General features: G+C 40.1%; 1 protein-coding gene across 1 annotated transcript in view; it reads right to left on the bottom strand.

Annotated features, from left to right (window-relative positions):
• The window catches only part of TRIO (trio Rho guanine nucleotide exchange factor), a 5,137,669-nt gene that overhangs the window by 38,228 nt on the left and 5,082,169 nt on the right, over positions 1-17,272 (bottom strand). The window contains exon 56 of the mRNA XM_044065600.1: positions 14,489-14,627. Coding sequence (XP_043921535.1) covers positions 14,489-14,627 — 139 coding nt within the window. The remainder of the gene's footprint in view (positions 1-14,488; positions 14,628-17,272) is intronic.

Here is a 17,272-nt window from a genome sequence, read left to right as displayed (position 1 = left end):
ATGAACCTATGAACCTAAATGAGATTTTTAATATAACCAATGAGATCAATTCTTGTACAGTCTGCAGCGTTGCAGGTGAGGCTCATAAGGTTGATCATCTACAACTATTGGGGTTTGTGGTGGGGCCACCCTTGTGGAGGAATATCAATTCTGTGGTGCACCATCATTTGTGAATAAATCCTTTGAATAAGCTTAGGTTAAACAATTTCAGGACAGGTTTAGTGAGAGAATGTTTGATGCCATTTATTAAACATCCAGGTATGCTGTCAGATACCGTGGAGGAAAGATTGTTAACTATTACTTTTTAACTTACTTTTTTTCTCCACCCAGCTGACAGAACCCAGTGCCTCTCCTCTTTCATTAGCTTGACCTACCCCTTCATATAGCACTGGCCTTTCTCCAATACAGGTTTAAGCCAGTGAGAAGAATGAGGCATCCTGGGATATCATCATGCTGTTGTGAAGAAAGTATTTTGCATCATGGACAAGACCTTCAGAACATATTCCTTGGTAGTAACAGAGTGCAAGGGATAGTAGGTTATGTGGCGTGAGGATAGATTTTAGTAGGGGTTGAAGTTCGCATTAAATTTGTTTGCTAGGATACTGATGATGTCTACTGGGCTAATTTTCAGGACAAGGTCTGAACATTGCTGGGAACTTTTCCTTACTATACTAATGTAGTATAAGAAGGGCTTGTACTCATCATCCCTAGCTTTAGAAACCAGCCTAACTTCATGGGTTGTGTGACTAGTTCTATGAGTATTTTTCAGTATCCTGGTAATATTTTTACACTATCCTTGTAAACAGAGGTTTTGGATCTGCTGAATAATTAAAGGAGATTTTTTTTTCTTCTTGTTATAAAGTTAATTTATGTTACTGCACCCTAAGAGCAGTACAATTTTGAATTTCACATTGCATTTTACCCTGTTTGGGTATGCTAACACTGCGTATGTCTAACAGAATGCACAACTCCTCTGTGAGGCTGACTGCTGTTTCAGCATCAAAGCTGTTTTTAATAGGTGAATTCTGAAACTTTGTTATACAAATATATGAGATCTGCTGATATGAAATTTTAAATTCAGTGAGACTGTTTTCAGAGCCTTTGGAGATTTTGAAGGCAAGTGTCTTGTGTAACTGGGGAAGGACAGACCAGTGGAACAGTAAATGCAGAAGTTATATTCATGAAGACCAGAAGTAACATATTGTATCCTCTGGTGACTTCATTAACCATCTGTTCCAGAAAAGTTTTGTTGTTAATTTTCAAGAATGTCTAAGCATAACCTACATTGGTGGTCCAGGTACTTCAGTTAGCTGGAAGGTAAAGTCTAACAAAATAATGGAGTTATTGTTAATAGGAAGTGCTTCTAATACTTTCATCTATGATCATGATCATCTGGTGACATAAAGCATGCAATAAGTTGATTTGTCTCATTTATGATTACCTTGAGCTCTATGAGTTTTGTTTGTGGGTCTTTGGGACTGTGTCTGGAGGTAATATGGTCCTTCACAAATATGGATATGCCAGCCACTGCATCAGGCTTGAAGGCATGATAGGCACAAAACTTTACATTTAAAATCAAATATCATTGAATACACAAACATGGATATGTTCCAGATGCAGGATAATCTAAAGATCAGGCAATGTGTTATTGAGACTGCTAGCATTCGAGAGAACCACTTTAATGTAGTTCAAACTGGGGTTTAATGAACTTGCTACATTGGAATGTCCATTAAATGGACTCTGCCAAAAAAGTCAATAATAGTGCACCAAGGAATTTAGCCAGTATACAGAAGCCTTTGAATTAGAGGCGCAGGCCATCCCTTGTGAAGCAAGTTAGAGTATCCATCATCTCATCATTCCAAAGACATGCATCTGGAGCATTTCTCCCCGGGCCTCCGCTGAAAACAGGCTCTGTGGAACCTAGTCGGACTTTCCCGGTCAACAAATGATAAATAAATAAATAAAATAAATAAAATCTCATCCCATGCTGACAAATACCAAATCCACCTAAAATGACTACTCATCCAATTGCTAAAGCCAGATACCTGTTCTTTGTACTTACTCATCATTCCCTGTGAAGGAACACTGAGGACCAGAGTCTTAATCGAATTTCTCACATGCATGTAAAGGTCTGAGATACATTTATTCTTGTCCCTTAGAGTTCTGCATTCCAGGTCATTCCCTCCAACATTTGCCCAGGGAAAAGGTCTTTAGGGCTCTTGTAAGGTCACAGATCCTGGCACTCGAAAGGCAAATGACTAACTCTATCCTTGTCCAGCCCTGTGAGTGAGGAATCTGCATGCCTAACAACAGAGTCATCAGTCGTTACATTTTTATTAGTACAGAGATTAGGAGTACAAGACTGGGAACAACCAGAGTCTTGGTGACAATGTTGTCAGTGTACATGGAGGAGATTAGCTGTAAAACTTCTGCTGAGACCTACTAAACTAGGGGAACACTGATATGCATTTGTATTCAAGTAAGTGAAGAAAAAGAGTGGCTGGGGCACATGACAGCTACAGACTATAGGAGATCATTTTAAGAGCAGCTAGTCACAATCTGTAGTGGAATAGTAGCTCCAGGTTTTTTGTCCATTACACTTTTTTAGTTTGCAGACCATAAGCAGGAGACAACACACAGCAAAAACACCAAGGCCTGCAATAATTCAAAAACATGACTTTGGCAAATTCTCTGTCATTCCTGAAAGAAAAAAAACTTGTGGCCTAGTTCCATGAAGATATCTCTTTTCAAAACTTTACAAAGAAGCAGAACTTTAATATCGAAAAAAAGTCAATCAGAAAACATACCGTGTTTCTAAAAGATCAGTGACAGCTAATCTTCCACTACTTCCCACAGGGAAAGAAAAAACTTCTCCTAATTCCTGCCATTTCCTTCTCAACACAGGCCAAAATGCCATAAATTATTTCACCACCAACAATCCTGTACCTACCAGTATCATGCAATGACCTAGAACAACCATACAACGGAACGAAAACAAGAAAGAGTACATACACAAAACAAGAGAGGTATGTAGGATGATGGTACTGAAAAGACGGACAGAAAATTATCTGCCTTCCATTGTGACATACATCACTCACATCTGTACTATGTTGCTCATTTCTTTCTATCTAATGTCTCTGGAAAGCAAAATTGCTATCCAATTGTTAACCGGGCTGTATAAATTGCTGGTACACTCTAAATGTAGAAATGTAACAAATGGTATGCCAAATGGATCCCTACTAGGCCTTCTGCTGGTTGGCATTTAATATGCAGACATCCAAGCCAACATCTCAGAACTGTGACTGACCAATTTGCTGATGACTGCAAGTTAATTACTGTTATCCACTCATCAACTGATACTAAACAGTTCCAACAAGGGATGGAATGTGTACATACCTGGTGTACTGAAAATGGTCTACAGTTTTGCAAAAAAATAAAAAATGCAGCATAGTAGTGCTTTGCAAAAAACTGCTCCCAACTCATATGTTATGAATGGTACTTCCTCTTCTGACAGAAGAGGTCATAACAGGCCTAGATATTTATGTGGATAACTCTCTGTCATTCTATCAAGTTTATATCATAGTATGGAAATCCTTCTATCTTGGCCCTGTAATCTTCCCTTATCAAACCCATCATGGGCATATCGCTTAACTGGAAAGGCCCAAACAATTTCTAACCAAGAAAATTAAAGGTCTTCAAAGAAAAAAAGGAGATCATTGTCCCACTGTACTCATCCCTCATTAGACCCATTATGGAATACAATGTCCCATTTGGTATGTACCTCTCAAGACATCTGCAACAACTGGAAAGGCAGCAGAAATACCTCACTAAAAGAATCACAGGCCTAAAGCAGATGTCCTACACTGACCACCTTAAAAAACTCCAGCTATACTCTGTCGCATATTGTCTACTCAGAGGTGATCTCTGCATAACATTCAAGGCCATGTCAAACCCAGAGCTGTTGGACATGCTACACTTAAAGAAATCCCAATCCCTCAGAGCCACACGCTCCAGGGATCTAAACCTTGTCATCACAATAAACAAAACATGCTGGAGGGATAGGTTCCTGACCAGAGACTCCCCAGACTCTGGAATAGACTGCCCATACATATAAAGAAGAGCACCTCTTTGGCCCTCTTCAAAAGGAACCTTGACGATTGGATGGGAGAAAGGAAATTCACCCCGGGGATCATGTCACTCGCCCTGCTAAACAGAGGTCCAGGGAAGTAAATAGTGTGGGAAGAAATAGCCAGGGAAATGTTACGGCTAGGCTTGTATAGGCCCCCAGGGCCAATAGCCTAGTACCAACCTATGAACCTATGAAATCCTTCAACTGTCTCAAAAGATTAACATGACTTTACATCTAATTAGTAGCCTACCATCTGCTCTGAGTTGATCTGTGTTTAGCTTTTCAAGCCATGAAAGACCTAATCCTATTTGAACTCCTATTTCATCACAAAAATGCCGCCTCTCCTAACACCTGCATTAGAAAAAGTACAGTTGTGTACACTTACCATAAATGTAGATGTTCGAGTGTATTCACTGTTGCAGTCATTACAATTGGGTTATCCTGCTGGCAGGCTGCCCTCAGTCGGCCTGAATTCCAAAGACTTGGTCTGGCGTCAGTTGCTGTTGCCTCTTCCCTGACGTCAGAGCATCAGGGGTATAAAAGATGCATCCAACGCCATTTTCTTCAGTTTTTCTTGCCCAAGATGTCAGGTGCCCACAAAAGTGTAGGGTAAAAATATGTTAATAAAACATACATGCACCAAAGGATAATTTGCCTTCATCTACAAGCAAATATACCACATACGTTGTATAGATTAGAGAAGCACAGATATGTTTCAGCAAAAGTAAGGGGGATGGCGGGTGGGTAACCCGGACTGCAACAGTGAATACACTCGAACATCTACATTTATGGTAAGTGTACACAACTGTACTATGTTCTTCGTGTTTCACTGTTGCAGTCATTACAACTGGGTTGAATCCCAAAGCTATGGTTGGGAGGCTGGGGATAAATAGCATTAGAAGCGGCTATAAGACCCTGCAAAACTGCAGTGGCAAAGCCTGCCCTGGACTTAGAGTGGTAAATGATAGCACTTTTTAAAGGTGTGCACTGAACTCCAGGTAGCAGCCTCTAAAATCTCTTTGGTTGGTACTCCCCTGAGGAAGGCTGCTGAAGTGGCTGCTGCTCTGGTTGAATGAGGCCTAATGACCTCAGTAACTGGCTTGTCATGCTGTGAATAGCAGAAATGAATGCAGTGGCCTATCCACTTTGAAACAGTCTGCTTTGAGATAGCCTTTCTTTGTGATCCTGCAGCATATGCCACTAGTAATTGCTCTGTCTTTCTGAAAACTTTAGTTCTGTCCAAGTAGAATTGAAGTTGTCTGTGTATGTCCAAAGAATGCAGAATCCTCTCCCCCTTGTTCTGTGGATTTGGGTAAAAGGTTGGCAGATGAATAGCTTGGTTAAGGGCCACACTGGACACTACCTTAGGCATAAATGTCGGGTTTGTCCTCAGGAAAAACCCTGTCTGGATAAAAAATGATAAAAGGTTCCACAGCCATGAGTGCCTGTAGCTCTGAAACTCATCTCGCAGAAGTTATTGCTAGGATCAGAGCTGTTTTCCAAGATAAAAACTGTATATCAGCTGTAGTGGCTGGCTCAAAGGGAGGCAGGGTGAGTTTTTCCAAGACATAGTTGAGGTCCCATTCAGGTATTGGTGATCTCCTTGGAGGCCTTAAGTTTTTGGCTCCTCTGAGGTACTGCCTTAACAAAGGATGAGAAAAGATTGGTGGCTCTGTATTGTAATGAGCCAAAATGGCAGAGGCATGAATTTTAATTGATATAAAAGATAGGCCTTTGTCTAGCATCTCAGTTAAAAATTGCAAAATCTGAAGGATGTTTGGTACACCTGTGTTAATTCCTTGTGTCTGGTTCCAAGCACAGAATCTTTTCCATTTTGCAGCATAAGATTTTCTAGTGCTAGGCCTTCTGGCCTCCAATATGACATCCATCACCGCTTTTGTGAGGGGTGCGTTTTGTATGACTACATTATCCGCCATGCTGCAAGATTGAAGGTCTTGAGTTGGCAGTGCAGGATCCGATTGTTTTGTTGAGACAGTAGATGAGGTATTTGATGTAAGGTCCAAGCCGGGCATTGAGACAAGTTCCTTAGGATTGGATACCAGTACTGGCAGGGCCAGTCTGGGGCAATCAGTATCATTCTTTGGCTTCTCTTGTCTGACCTTTAGGAGTACCTTTGGGAAGAGAGGCAGTGGAGGGAAGGCATATACTGCTAGGTTTTTCCAGCTGAAAGATGGGGCGTCCACTTTCCATGCTTGTCTGTGATAAATCCTTGTGCAGAATCTTTTTAGTTGGTAGTTGCGAGGAGAGGCAAATAGATCTATATCCGGGCATCCACATTTCCTTGTCATCATGCTGAAGACTTGTGGGTCCAATTTCCACTCGTGGGGATCCATGAGGTTTCTGCTTAGATCATCTGTCAGAGTATTTGTCTTTCCTGGCAGGAATTGTGCCTGTAGATGTACTTGGTAAGTCAATGCTGTGTCCCACAAAGTCATGGCTAGTCTGCAAAGGGGGTAAGAATTAGTGCCTCCCTGCTTGTTTATATATCACATGACCGTGGTGTTGTCTGTCTTTATCAGTAGTTGTCCCGGATGAAGTACGTCCTTGAAGGCTGTCAGGGCATTCTGGACTGCTAGCATCTCTTTTTGATTGATACGTAGATGCATTTGGTTTGCAGACCATGTGCCTTGAATACATCTTCCTGCCATGTGGGCTCCCCAGTAATAATCTGATGCATCCGTTGTTAATGTCTGCCTGGCTGGGGGTAAAGTGAATGGCTGTCCTTTGTTCTGGTAACAAGCCTTCGCCCACCATCGAAACTCCTGTTGCAGGCAGGGAATGAGAGTAATCATTGTTTCCAGGCTGTGGCAATGTTGAGTCCAGACACTTTTTAGGTACCATTGAAGTTTCCTCATATGCAGTCTTGCATATGTAATTAGTAGAATGCAGGATGCCATGAAGCCCAAAGCCTGCAAAATTTTTCTTGCAGATAAGTAGGCCTTTGTTGCCAACTTTTTGAAATAGGTAGTCAGATGCCTTTGTTTGTCTGGCGTGAGATAAGCCATCTGGGCAGTTGTATTTAAGCTTGCACCCAGGAATATTATCTCTTGAGAGGGTACTAGTTTTGATTTCTTTTCGTTGACTGTGTACCCTAGACTTGTTAAAAATCTCTCTACAAACGCCAGATGCTGTAGTAGAATGCCCTTGTTCTCTGCTGCTGTTGAGGCAGTCATCCAAGCAAGGATATATTTGTATTCCTCTTTGTATGCAGAATGCAATTACTAGTGCCAGGCACTTTGTAAAGACCCTGGGCGCAGTAGATAAGCCAAAGGACAGTGCAGAGAATTGGTAATGCATTGAGCCTGCTTTGAATCTGAGGTATCTTCTACATGCTTGTCTGATTGGGACATGCAGGTATGCCTCTTTTAGGTCTAAAGTCACAAGCCAAGCCTTCTTGCCCAGCATGGGCAGAAGCTGCTGTAGAGTCAACATCTTGAATTTTGGTATATCCAGGAATGTGTTTAGTAAAGATAGGTCCAGTATTGGCCTCCAGGCCTTGTCTTTTCTTGGTACCAAGAACAGTCTTGAATAAAATCCTTGTCCCTGCTCTTGCTCTGGTACACATTGAATGGCCCCCATTAACATGAGGGATGAGATTTGTTTTTGTGCCTCTGCCCATTGATTTTTTGGCAGGTCTGGCCAACCGTTTGCCCTTGGCAGGGTATGGAAGTGTAACCTGTAGCCTTGTGACACTATGTCTAGGACCCATTTGTCCTGGGTTATGATGTTCCAATTTTGAGAAAAAAGTGCTAGTTTTCCCCCTAAAGGTGCTGCCAGAAGATAAGTGCTTGGTGCAGGCAGGGGGGAGTCATTGAGACTGTTTCCTGTATGGCTGTGATTTGTCTTCTCCACTTTTGGAGGTAGAAGCACCCTATTGTTTAGACCTGTATGAACCTTGGGGCTGGGATCTGCCCCTTTGTGACCTGTCTGACACTGGAAAGGGCCAATTCTTTGTTGGACAGTGTCTGCTAAATCTTTGAGGCTGCACCTGTAAGAAATCCTTGACCATTTGCATAGATTTTGCTTTGTCCTCCATTTTCTTTAACACTTCTTCTGCCTTAACACCAAACAAGGTGTCATGTTGTAATAGAGCATCTAATAATTTTGCTTTGACATTATCAGGCAAATTTTGTTCCTTTAACCAAGCATGCCTCCTAATGACACAACCCGTAACAGCGGCCCTGCAGGAGGCCTCCAGAGAATCAAAACCTCATTGCAAAATATGCTTTCCAACTTGTTCAGCTGCATGCAATAAATCCTGCATTTTTGTTTTCTGCACATTCAGAATTTATCAACATTTTCTGTTTAAGCAGTGACATAATATATTGCTGATATTTGAGCATATGAAACTGGCAATTTAAAGCCCTTGCAGCCAAGGTAGCAGAAGTGTAAATCTTTTTTCCCCATCTGTCCAGTGCCCTAGAATCCCTGTTAGAGGGGGTAGGGTTTTTTGCAGTGGAAGCCTTGATCCCTTTGGGACCCTGAGAGATGGTTTCTGGGTCAGCAGTAGGGTTTTTGAAAAGGAATTTATGAGAGTCAGGAACCCTGTAGTATCTGTCCGGTCTAACGGGAGCCGGAGGTAAGGAGTCAGGGGTCAGACTAGACTCTGAAAAGACATCATCCACAATGCCCAACACAGGTGGAATAGCTAGGGGCCTGTGTTGTGGTAGTAAAAGGAAGTCTCTGAGCCTTTTCTTAGATTCTGAAAAATCTTGGCTCTCCCAGTGGAAATGTTCCCTCGTGGTATGCAAGGTTTCCCCAAAAGAGTAGTCCTCAAGAGGAGAGGCTGAAGGGATAGATTCTTCAGCATCAGAATCCTCATAGGGAGGAAGTGAGTATTCCTGATCAGAAGAGGAATCAGAAGAATTGGAAACCTGATCTGAAGATTCATAGTCTGTCTCTTGCCTAGGCCTTTTATCAGGAGGGGGATGTGAACCCCTGATCAAAGTAACTAAGTCTTCGGCCATTTTGAGCATCTGTTTTTTGGGCATGGAGGCCTGTCCATGAGGCTGTTGTACTTGTTTCTTTGTCTTTAAAGGTGCTTTAGTCTTTGCCTTTGAAGCTGAAGTCATTTTAATGAATAACTGAGTAGGTCAGAAAACACCCTCAGAAGCCGATGCCTGCTCAGCGGCTCCAGACCCATCTGAGGGAATAGTCTCAGAGGGTCCAATACCTTGAGTATCCAATGGCCCAGTCGATTCCACGTGAGAGTCGGTAGCGGCCTGCGGCTCTAAGGTAGCGGGCATCAGGGGCTGCGAAGACGCCTCACTGAGAACCGGTGACTGGCTTAGAAGAAGCCTCGTCGTCGTTTTGGACCTCGGTTGCCTGTCCTTTTCTTTTTCTCTGCTTTTCTTATGAATTCCGGTAGTCGGATGGCTGTCCGATGGCATCGTATAATTAAATCTTCTACCAAAATAGTGAAATGCAAAATCGTACAGACGCTTAATAGTCCGTTGGTTAAATCTAGCACAAAACTGACAACTAGAAACGTCGTGGTCAGGGCCTAGGCAAGGAATACAGTAAGAATGAAAGTCCTTATAAGGTATTTGCTTCCCACAAGAAATACAAATATTAACTTTTTCTGACATTGGTCTGGAGCAAGAAAAAAGTGTCCCCAACGGGGTACTTAGCCTTTAATGAAGGCTTCGGATCTGAAATTCGTACACGAAAATCTCAGGAGTCGGCCGATCGGCACTTGCGAACTGCTTCTGCTTCGGGCACCGCGCGGCAAGAAAGACTGAAGAAAATGGCATCGGATGCATCTTTTGTACCCCTGACGCTCTGACGTCCGGGAAGAGGCGACAGCAACCAACGCCGGACCAATACTTTGGAATTCAGGCCGACTGAGGGCAGCCTGCCAGCAGGATATCTCAATTGTAATATGAAACAACTCTGTCCACAAACCATGGATTATGAAAAAGACAACCAGGAAAACCAAATTTCTTTTATTCTAGCGCTTCGGTGTTTCCAACTTCAAGGAATATCAAACAGTAAAATTGCAAACCAAACTTTCTTATATATTACATTCAATTAGCAGCACGTCTACTAATTACACAGCACTTTATCTTAAAGCAAACACTTCCAATTTAATTCATTATTAAGACCATTAGGTATCATAGTTTTGTATTTTAAAATGAAAATGTTTTCTTTATATAATAATTTTTGTTTTAATACATTTTCATCCATACTTAAACATTTTACAGTGTCTAAAACAGTACCCTGTAACAGGGCCCCATTACTATTGTGAAACATCCTAAAATGTGCAGCAATTATTTTATCCTCTCTATTATTTTTAACATCTCTTATATGCTCCATGAATCTGATACGAAATTCTATCTTAGTTTCCCCTATGTAATAAAGCTCACATGGGCATCTTAATGCGTATATTACCCCTCTACTTCTACATGTATATGTGCCTCTAGGCTCATATTTAACCCCATTTATATTCTTAAATGTATTAACAACATTATTACAAATACTACATCTATTGCAGCACATTGTGCCTCGACTCAGGACAGTTCTAAATATTGCCATTTTTGGCATGGAAAATTTACCATGTACCACCATGTCCTTTAAATTTCTACCCCTTTTGTAGGAAAAAAATGGTTTATGAGGAAGAATATTTGCAAAGCTTTGTCTCCCAACAAATATTTCCAATAATACTCTATTAAAGCTTTTATTTCTTCACTTTTTATATTGTACACTGTTACATAACAAATAGCATCTCATTTCCCCTTATTCTCTTCAAAAAAGCTATTATGTTTATTCCTTCTTTTATTTAGATATACATCACCCTCCATGTCTAGCTTTTTCATTATTCTAATGTGAGCCTTCTCCAAAATGTCTGGGTCATAGCCCCTATATAAAAACATTTGGTTAGTTTTTTCCATCTCTTTCACCAGTTCATTCTTATCACTACACAACCGTGAAACACGTACCAATTCTCCAAATGGTAAAGCTTCCAACACACACGGGGGGGGGGGGACAACTGGTGGCATGTAAATATTGATTACCGTCCACAAATTTCCTATGAATATTGGACGAAATACTCCCATCTTCCATGCCTTCCAAAATGAGATTGAGATATACAACCTTATTCCCTTTTTGAAGTCCATCAAAAGCAAGACCAAAGGGATTCCTATGCATATCTGTTATAAAACTCTCTACCTCTTCTTCACCCCCCACATATAAAAATGATATCAATAAAACGAAAATAAAAATCCACATATTTTTTCATAAAATCCAAATTAAATAGAAACTTTTTTTTCAAAAAAAGACATAAACAAGTTTGCATACATGGGGGCAAAAGCTGCCCCCATCGCTGCACCTTGTTTCTGTCTATATAATACATTGTCAAAGTAAAAATAATTGTTTTTCAAACAAAACTCAACCATATTGATAACAAAATGGGATAAAGGACCATCACCCATAAAATACTTTATCGCCTCTAAACCATCCTTATGATGGATGGAGGTGTATAGGCTCTTGACATCAATCACAAACCAATATCTGGTTTTATTCCATACTACCCGGGAAATTTTATATAAAAAATCTACACTATCCTTTATATACACAGGGGATTTGAGAACATAGGGTAATAATAACTCATGTAATATTAAACTAACATTGTGTAAAAAATAATTGCAAGCTGAAATAATAGGTCTTCCCGGAGGTTTAACTACACTTTTGTGTATTTTAGGCAGACAGAAAAAAATAGCTATTTCACTTCTTTGGTTAAATAACCTCTCCTTAACATCTCTTTCCTTAAAAAAAACTAATCTAACACTTCTGTCCAAAATTTTCTCAAATTCAACCATAGCTTGCTCATATTTATTTTTATCGCATTTCTCATAAACCTCAGTATTATTCAGATGTTCCATACACATAGGGGTAGAAATTTAAAGGACATGGTGGTACATGGTAAATTTTCCATGCCAAAAATAGCAATATCTAGAACTATCCTGAGTCGAGGCACAATGTGCCTGCACTTATAATCATACAAACTTGCTGCATATTTATGAGTGAAAGACTGAACAAATCAAACTAGTACAGCTATAGCCTGAACTACACTACTACATACATTTTTAGAAATATCCAGAAACCAAAAGACCTTCAGTCAGAATGTTTATCTGTCATACACAATCTTTTAAAAGATATCCTTCCAAACTGTACCTCAGTTAGACAGTTCTGGCTTGTTAATCCTAATCATTAATGTTATGTTCAAAACAGCGAGACCTGTAGCACTACATTGCCACTCCACAAACACTGTAGTTACATACCACTTTCCCACTCCACAAACACTGTAGTTCCATACCGCTTTCCTGCATATTGTGGCACTTAGGGTGCTGTAACAGCTATGGAAAATGATGCTGCATTTATTTCATTTATCTGCACCTGAAGTGGTCAAAGTATGAAAAGTTTATAAGGAAAAACAAAACTTTTCCAGAAGGTAAGTTGGGGTTATACTGAAGAAAAAATAACTGGCTTTTAACTTTTGAGGTTAGTTTTAAAGACTGGATGGATAGACAGAAATTTACATCATACTTATCATGTAAGGCCCTGCTCAATTTGGGATGCAAGCAGTGAAGTGCGTGAAAAGGATGTTAAGAACTTTTAAGTTTGTCTAATTAAGGGTGTACATGACTAGGCATCCTGTGGACCCTCGTGATCACCTGCCTAGTATCATCCCGATATTCCTACGTTCGCTAGTAATTACATTTGGTGAAAATTCCAACGTATGAATTGGAAAGGAATGAGAAAGTTTATGCTAACATACCACAAAATACTCTAACACGTTCTACCATCTTCAGAGTAGAGAGTCAGCTTGTTAATGTTTTGTGAAAGTGTGAGCAGTCAGCAATGTTGTAGCCTCACAAATATCGATGGCAGAAATTCCACAGGGGAATGCTGCCAAAACAGCAGCCATAGTAGAAATAGGAAAAGCAAAGAATAAGTCCCAGGAGGACAAGGTTCAATTCACGGACTGAGAAGTAAAGAAGCTGGCAAGTGGAGAGACAGAGGACTGAGAGCAATGCCTGTTTGCCTATCTCTCCCAGAAAGGAAGTTGGGCATGTATGCCTGGAATGTACACTCCATACTGTATTCCCCAATGTGGAGAGCAGAACACTCTGAGCTCCCTGTCACAGGGGGATGTGCCTTTGAGGGTCACAACTCTCATGGAAACAGGTGACACTTCTTTTTGGGCAGCTTTATGCCTTTTCTTTAAGCATCTATGGTCAAATGTAGGCAAACATGTGAAGTCATGAAGCAAAATCCCAGTTCTCTCACACAGCTGACACCATCACTCCCAGTGTGCTCCATCACCCCAACAGGAATAAATTCAATGCCATTACCCTAATAAATAGGTCATAATGGTCTTGCCCCTTGGGGAATGACATGGGTAAGTAAACTGATTAGGTGGGCTTGACAGTCAAAGGGGAATGAAGTAAAATACACCCATGATGGAATTAGATGGAACTTGCCCTAAAACATTTTTTTAAAACAATGTTAGAATAAAACCTGCTGCTTGGCTACAGATGTCAATACTGCATTGTTCCAGACAGCAGCTCATATTATCTGCATAAGACCTACCACACAAACAGAGAAGAGAATATCCTACTACTTGTCTGGCACAGCTTGGATACTGCAATTACTGTCTGACAGACTGAATAATACAGCTATTTAACTTGCCTTTTTATGGATACACTCCACTGAAACACCAGATATTTACTTTTCTAAACATCCACATACTGTGCTGGTGTGACTTGAAATGGGACTGCTAAGGCTTAGAGTGATTAAAAATACTCCACCCCTTCTTTACTACTGCAGTGCCGTTTAAGAATGAATGGTCATGTAAAAATCAAGAATGTCATACTGAATGACCGAGGTGGTCAACAATCTTAAAATCTGTTTGAAAAATTAAGTCCAAGCAAAAGACACCAACAAAGCTGGGTATACTTAAACACCTGACTCCATTTCATGACACTTGTCCTTTGGATGAGACATTAAACTGAGGTCCTACCTGCTGGATTTGGTGGCAGCTCAGGATACCCTGGCCAAATTTCCCCAGTAGTATAAAATCACCATCTTGGGTCTCTACTGAAAAGAGGCCACTCTGGACTAGTGGAATTAACCCAGTTAACAAAGGAAAATAAATTCAAATAAAATAAATACTAACACTGACTTTAGAAAAGAAAAGCCATCTCAGAAGGAAAAAAAAAACAGTTTTCCACAACTTTAAGCAAGATTCCTAAGAGGCAAAGGAGCATTACACGCAGCAGAATTCATATTAACTGCTAGAACTAAATGCTGCACTTAGATAATATACTTTCATCCTACCTTTAGGTCCAAATGTGCTATCCTGCAGTTGTGAAGATACTGCATGGCTTCCAGGATCTCTCTGAGGTAGGATGTAACTTTACATTCAGTGAGGTTCCCCCAGCGCACTATGAAGTCTAGAAGGCGTCCTTGGTCAGCCCTGAAAACCAAGTTTAAAAACAAGATTACAAGGAAAGCAACTAACCTCCTCCCCCAAAAATGTGCACTTTGCTACTTGTTCACTACATTACTTATAATCATACAAACTTGCTGCATATTTATGAGTGAAAGACTGAACAAATCAAACTAGTACAGCTATAGCCTGAGCTACACTACTACATACATTTTTAGAAATATCCAGAAACCAAAAGACCTTCAGTCAGAATGTTTATCTGTCATACACAATCTTTTAAAAGATATCCTTCCAAACTGTACCTCAGTTAGACAGTTCTGGCTTGTTAATCCTAATCATTGATGTTATGTTCAAAACAGTGAGACCTGTAGTACTACATTGCCACTCCACAAACACTGTAGTTCCATACCACTTTCCTGCATATTGTGGCACTTAGGGTGCTGTGACAGCTATGGAAAATGATGCTGCATTTATTTCATTTATCTGCACCTGAAGTGGTCAAAGTATGAAAAGTTTATAAGGAAAAACAAAACTTTTCTAGAAGGTAAGTTGGGGTTATACTGAAGAAAAAATAACTGGCTTTAAACGGTGCACCTCGAGTTTGATTAAAAAAAAATTTCTCTAGGTACCCTGTGTACATTTTTTCATTCCACCCTCTTGACACTACATCAATATATTCTTGGCGCACCTGCATCACAGCTACTAAAATTAATCTAAGACTACCATATTTACATTACAGAATAAAAACTAAACTAAAAATTTAAACACTGCACATGCAAAATTGACATCGACAACCCCAACACACTAGCCCACCTAAAATAACCCACTAAACCCAAAGTCCATGGTTAATTTAACAAACAATGTAAAAATAAAAAATAAAGAAATGAACGTAAACTTGAAAACAAACTGCATTTCCTTTTCATTACTACATTAAAATTAACTTCACACCTAAAACATGCAAGCAACCCCAAGAAACAACACTGCTCACCTAAATAATAATAATAATAATGAACACATGACCAATCAGAAACTGGCAATACTTGCAAACTATAACCATAAAACTAAAATTGTAATATAGTTCTCACTACACTACTAAAATACATTAAAAGCTATACTGACACTAAAAAAATATATTTTACCTCAGAAGCTACAGTAAACATTCTTAAAGCATCCTACTCATACAGCTCTATGTAAACAGCCTGTTCTGAATAAACTTAGGTAATTAATGAAGCCCATTAATAGCAATAGGAAGCAGTCATACTAATAAATAAAACAAAGTAAATGGAAAACATGAGGAGGAGGTCTAGTTTGTTTGATACATGAAATATCTTCTACTGTTGGACTGGAGAAACTGGTTTATGATGGGGCAAACCAGCTCAATAACCCAACAGTACATTTTATTCATCATATAAGAGACCTTTTTCAACAGTTAATTGTTAATACATACATGTATCTATTTTATAAATAAATACACACACGCACACACACACACACACACACACACACACACACACACACACACACACACACACACGCTTACATACATACATTATGGAGCTACTTCACAATGTCGAATTCCATATGGTTGAGATCGACATTCTATTCCGAAATGTTGAAAAATACAGAAACAGCACAAACTGTCTAAACTTGCTGTTAATTATAAATTCTCCAAAATCACAACACAGTGGAGAAAAGGGCCAATTCCCAGATCCCTACTACTGCAAAAGACTTTAAGGATTCCCTGAGGGATGCACTGTTGGAGATGCTGGGTGGGCAGATTGGTCTGATGAGGGAGAGGATTTTTTTGAGCTATGGTTAAACCCAGAGCTGTTGGACATGCTACACTTAAAGAAATCCCAATCCCTCAAGACCCACATGCTCCAGGGATCTAAACCTTGTCATCACAATAAACAAAACATGCTGGAGGGATAGGTTCCTGACCCAGAGACTCCCCAGACTCTGGAACAGACTGCCCATACATGTCAAGCACAGCGCCTCCATGGCCCTCTTCAAAAGGAACCTTGACGACTGGATGGGAGAAAGGAAATTCACCCTCAGGGATCACACGTCGGTCGCCCTGCTAGACAGGGGTCCAGGGAAGTAAACAGTGTGGGAAGAAATAGCCAGGGAATTGTTATGCCTATGCTTGTATAGGCCCTACGGCTGACAGCCTAGTACTAACCTACGATACAGAATCGGAATAGCCTAGACATGGAAAGGCCTTGCTGTGTCTAATAATGGTGGCTCCCCAAAAAAAGTAACTACTAGAAAATGGAAATCAAAATCTAAACCAACAATGCGAGAAGTAGTGAAAATAGTAACAGTGATAAAACAACTAGAATTGAGGTCTTTAGAAAAGGGTTGAAGCAAACTACATAAAAAAATGGGAATTGTGGGAGCAATACATACAAGGGTGGAATGAGGTTTAAAACGCAGCAGGACTTAAATGAGCTATGTACTGTTTGACTGAAAAAGAATGCGTAGATTACAAGTGACAATGTTTGCAATTAGGAGTTTGTCAGTATGATTTGTGTCGGTGTGGTTTGTTTTCATTTACATAAATGCGTGATTGCCGATGCAGTAAGTGATGATTTAATAAAGATGTTTCTTGTTTAAAAAAAGGACAGGAATTGAATAATTCATGTAACATTGTTTAGATTATATGATTACAG

Source organism: Protopterus annectens, chromosome 3.part0 (genome assembly GCF_019279795.1).
Source record: "Protopterus annectens isolate FY-2018-M chromosome 3.part0, PAN1.0, whole genome shotgun sequence".
Classification (NCBI taxonomy): Eukaryota; Metazoa; Chordata; order Ceratodontiformes; family Protopteridae; genus Protopterus; species Protopterus annectens.
The sequence above is the reverse complement of the archived record's forward strand: the minus strand, read 5'-3'. Positions and strand labels throughout refer to the sequence as shown.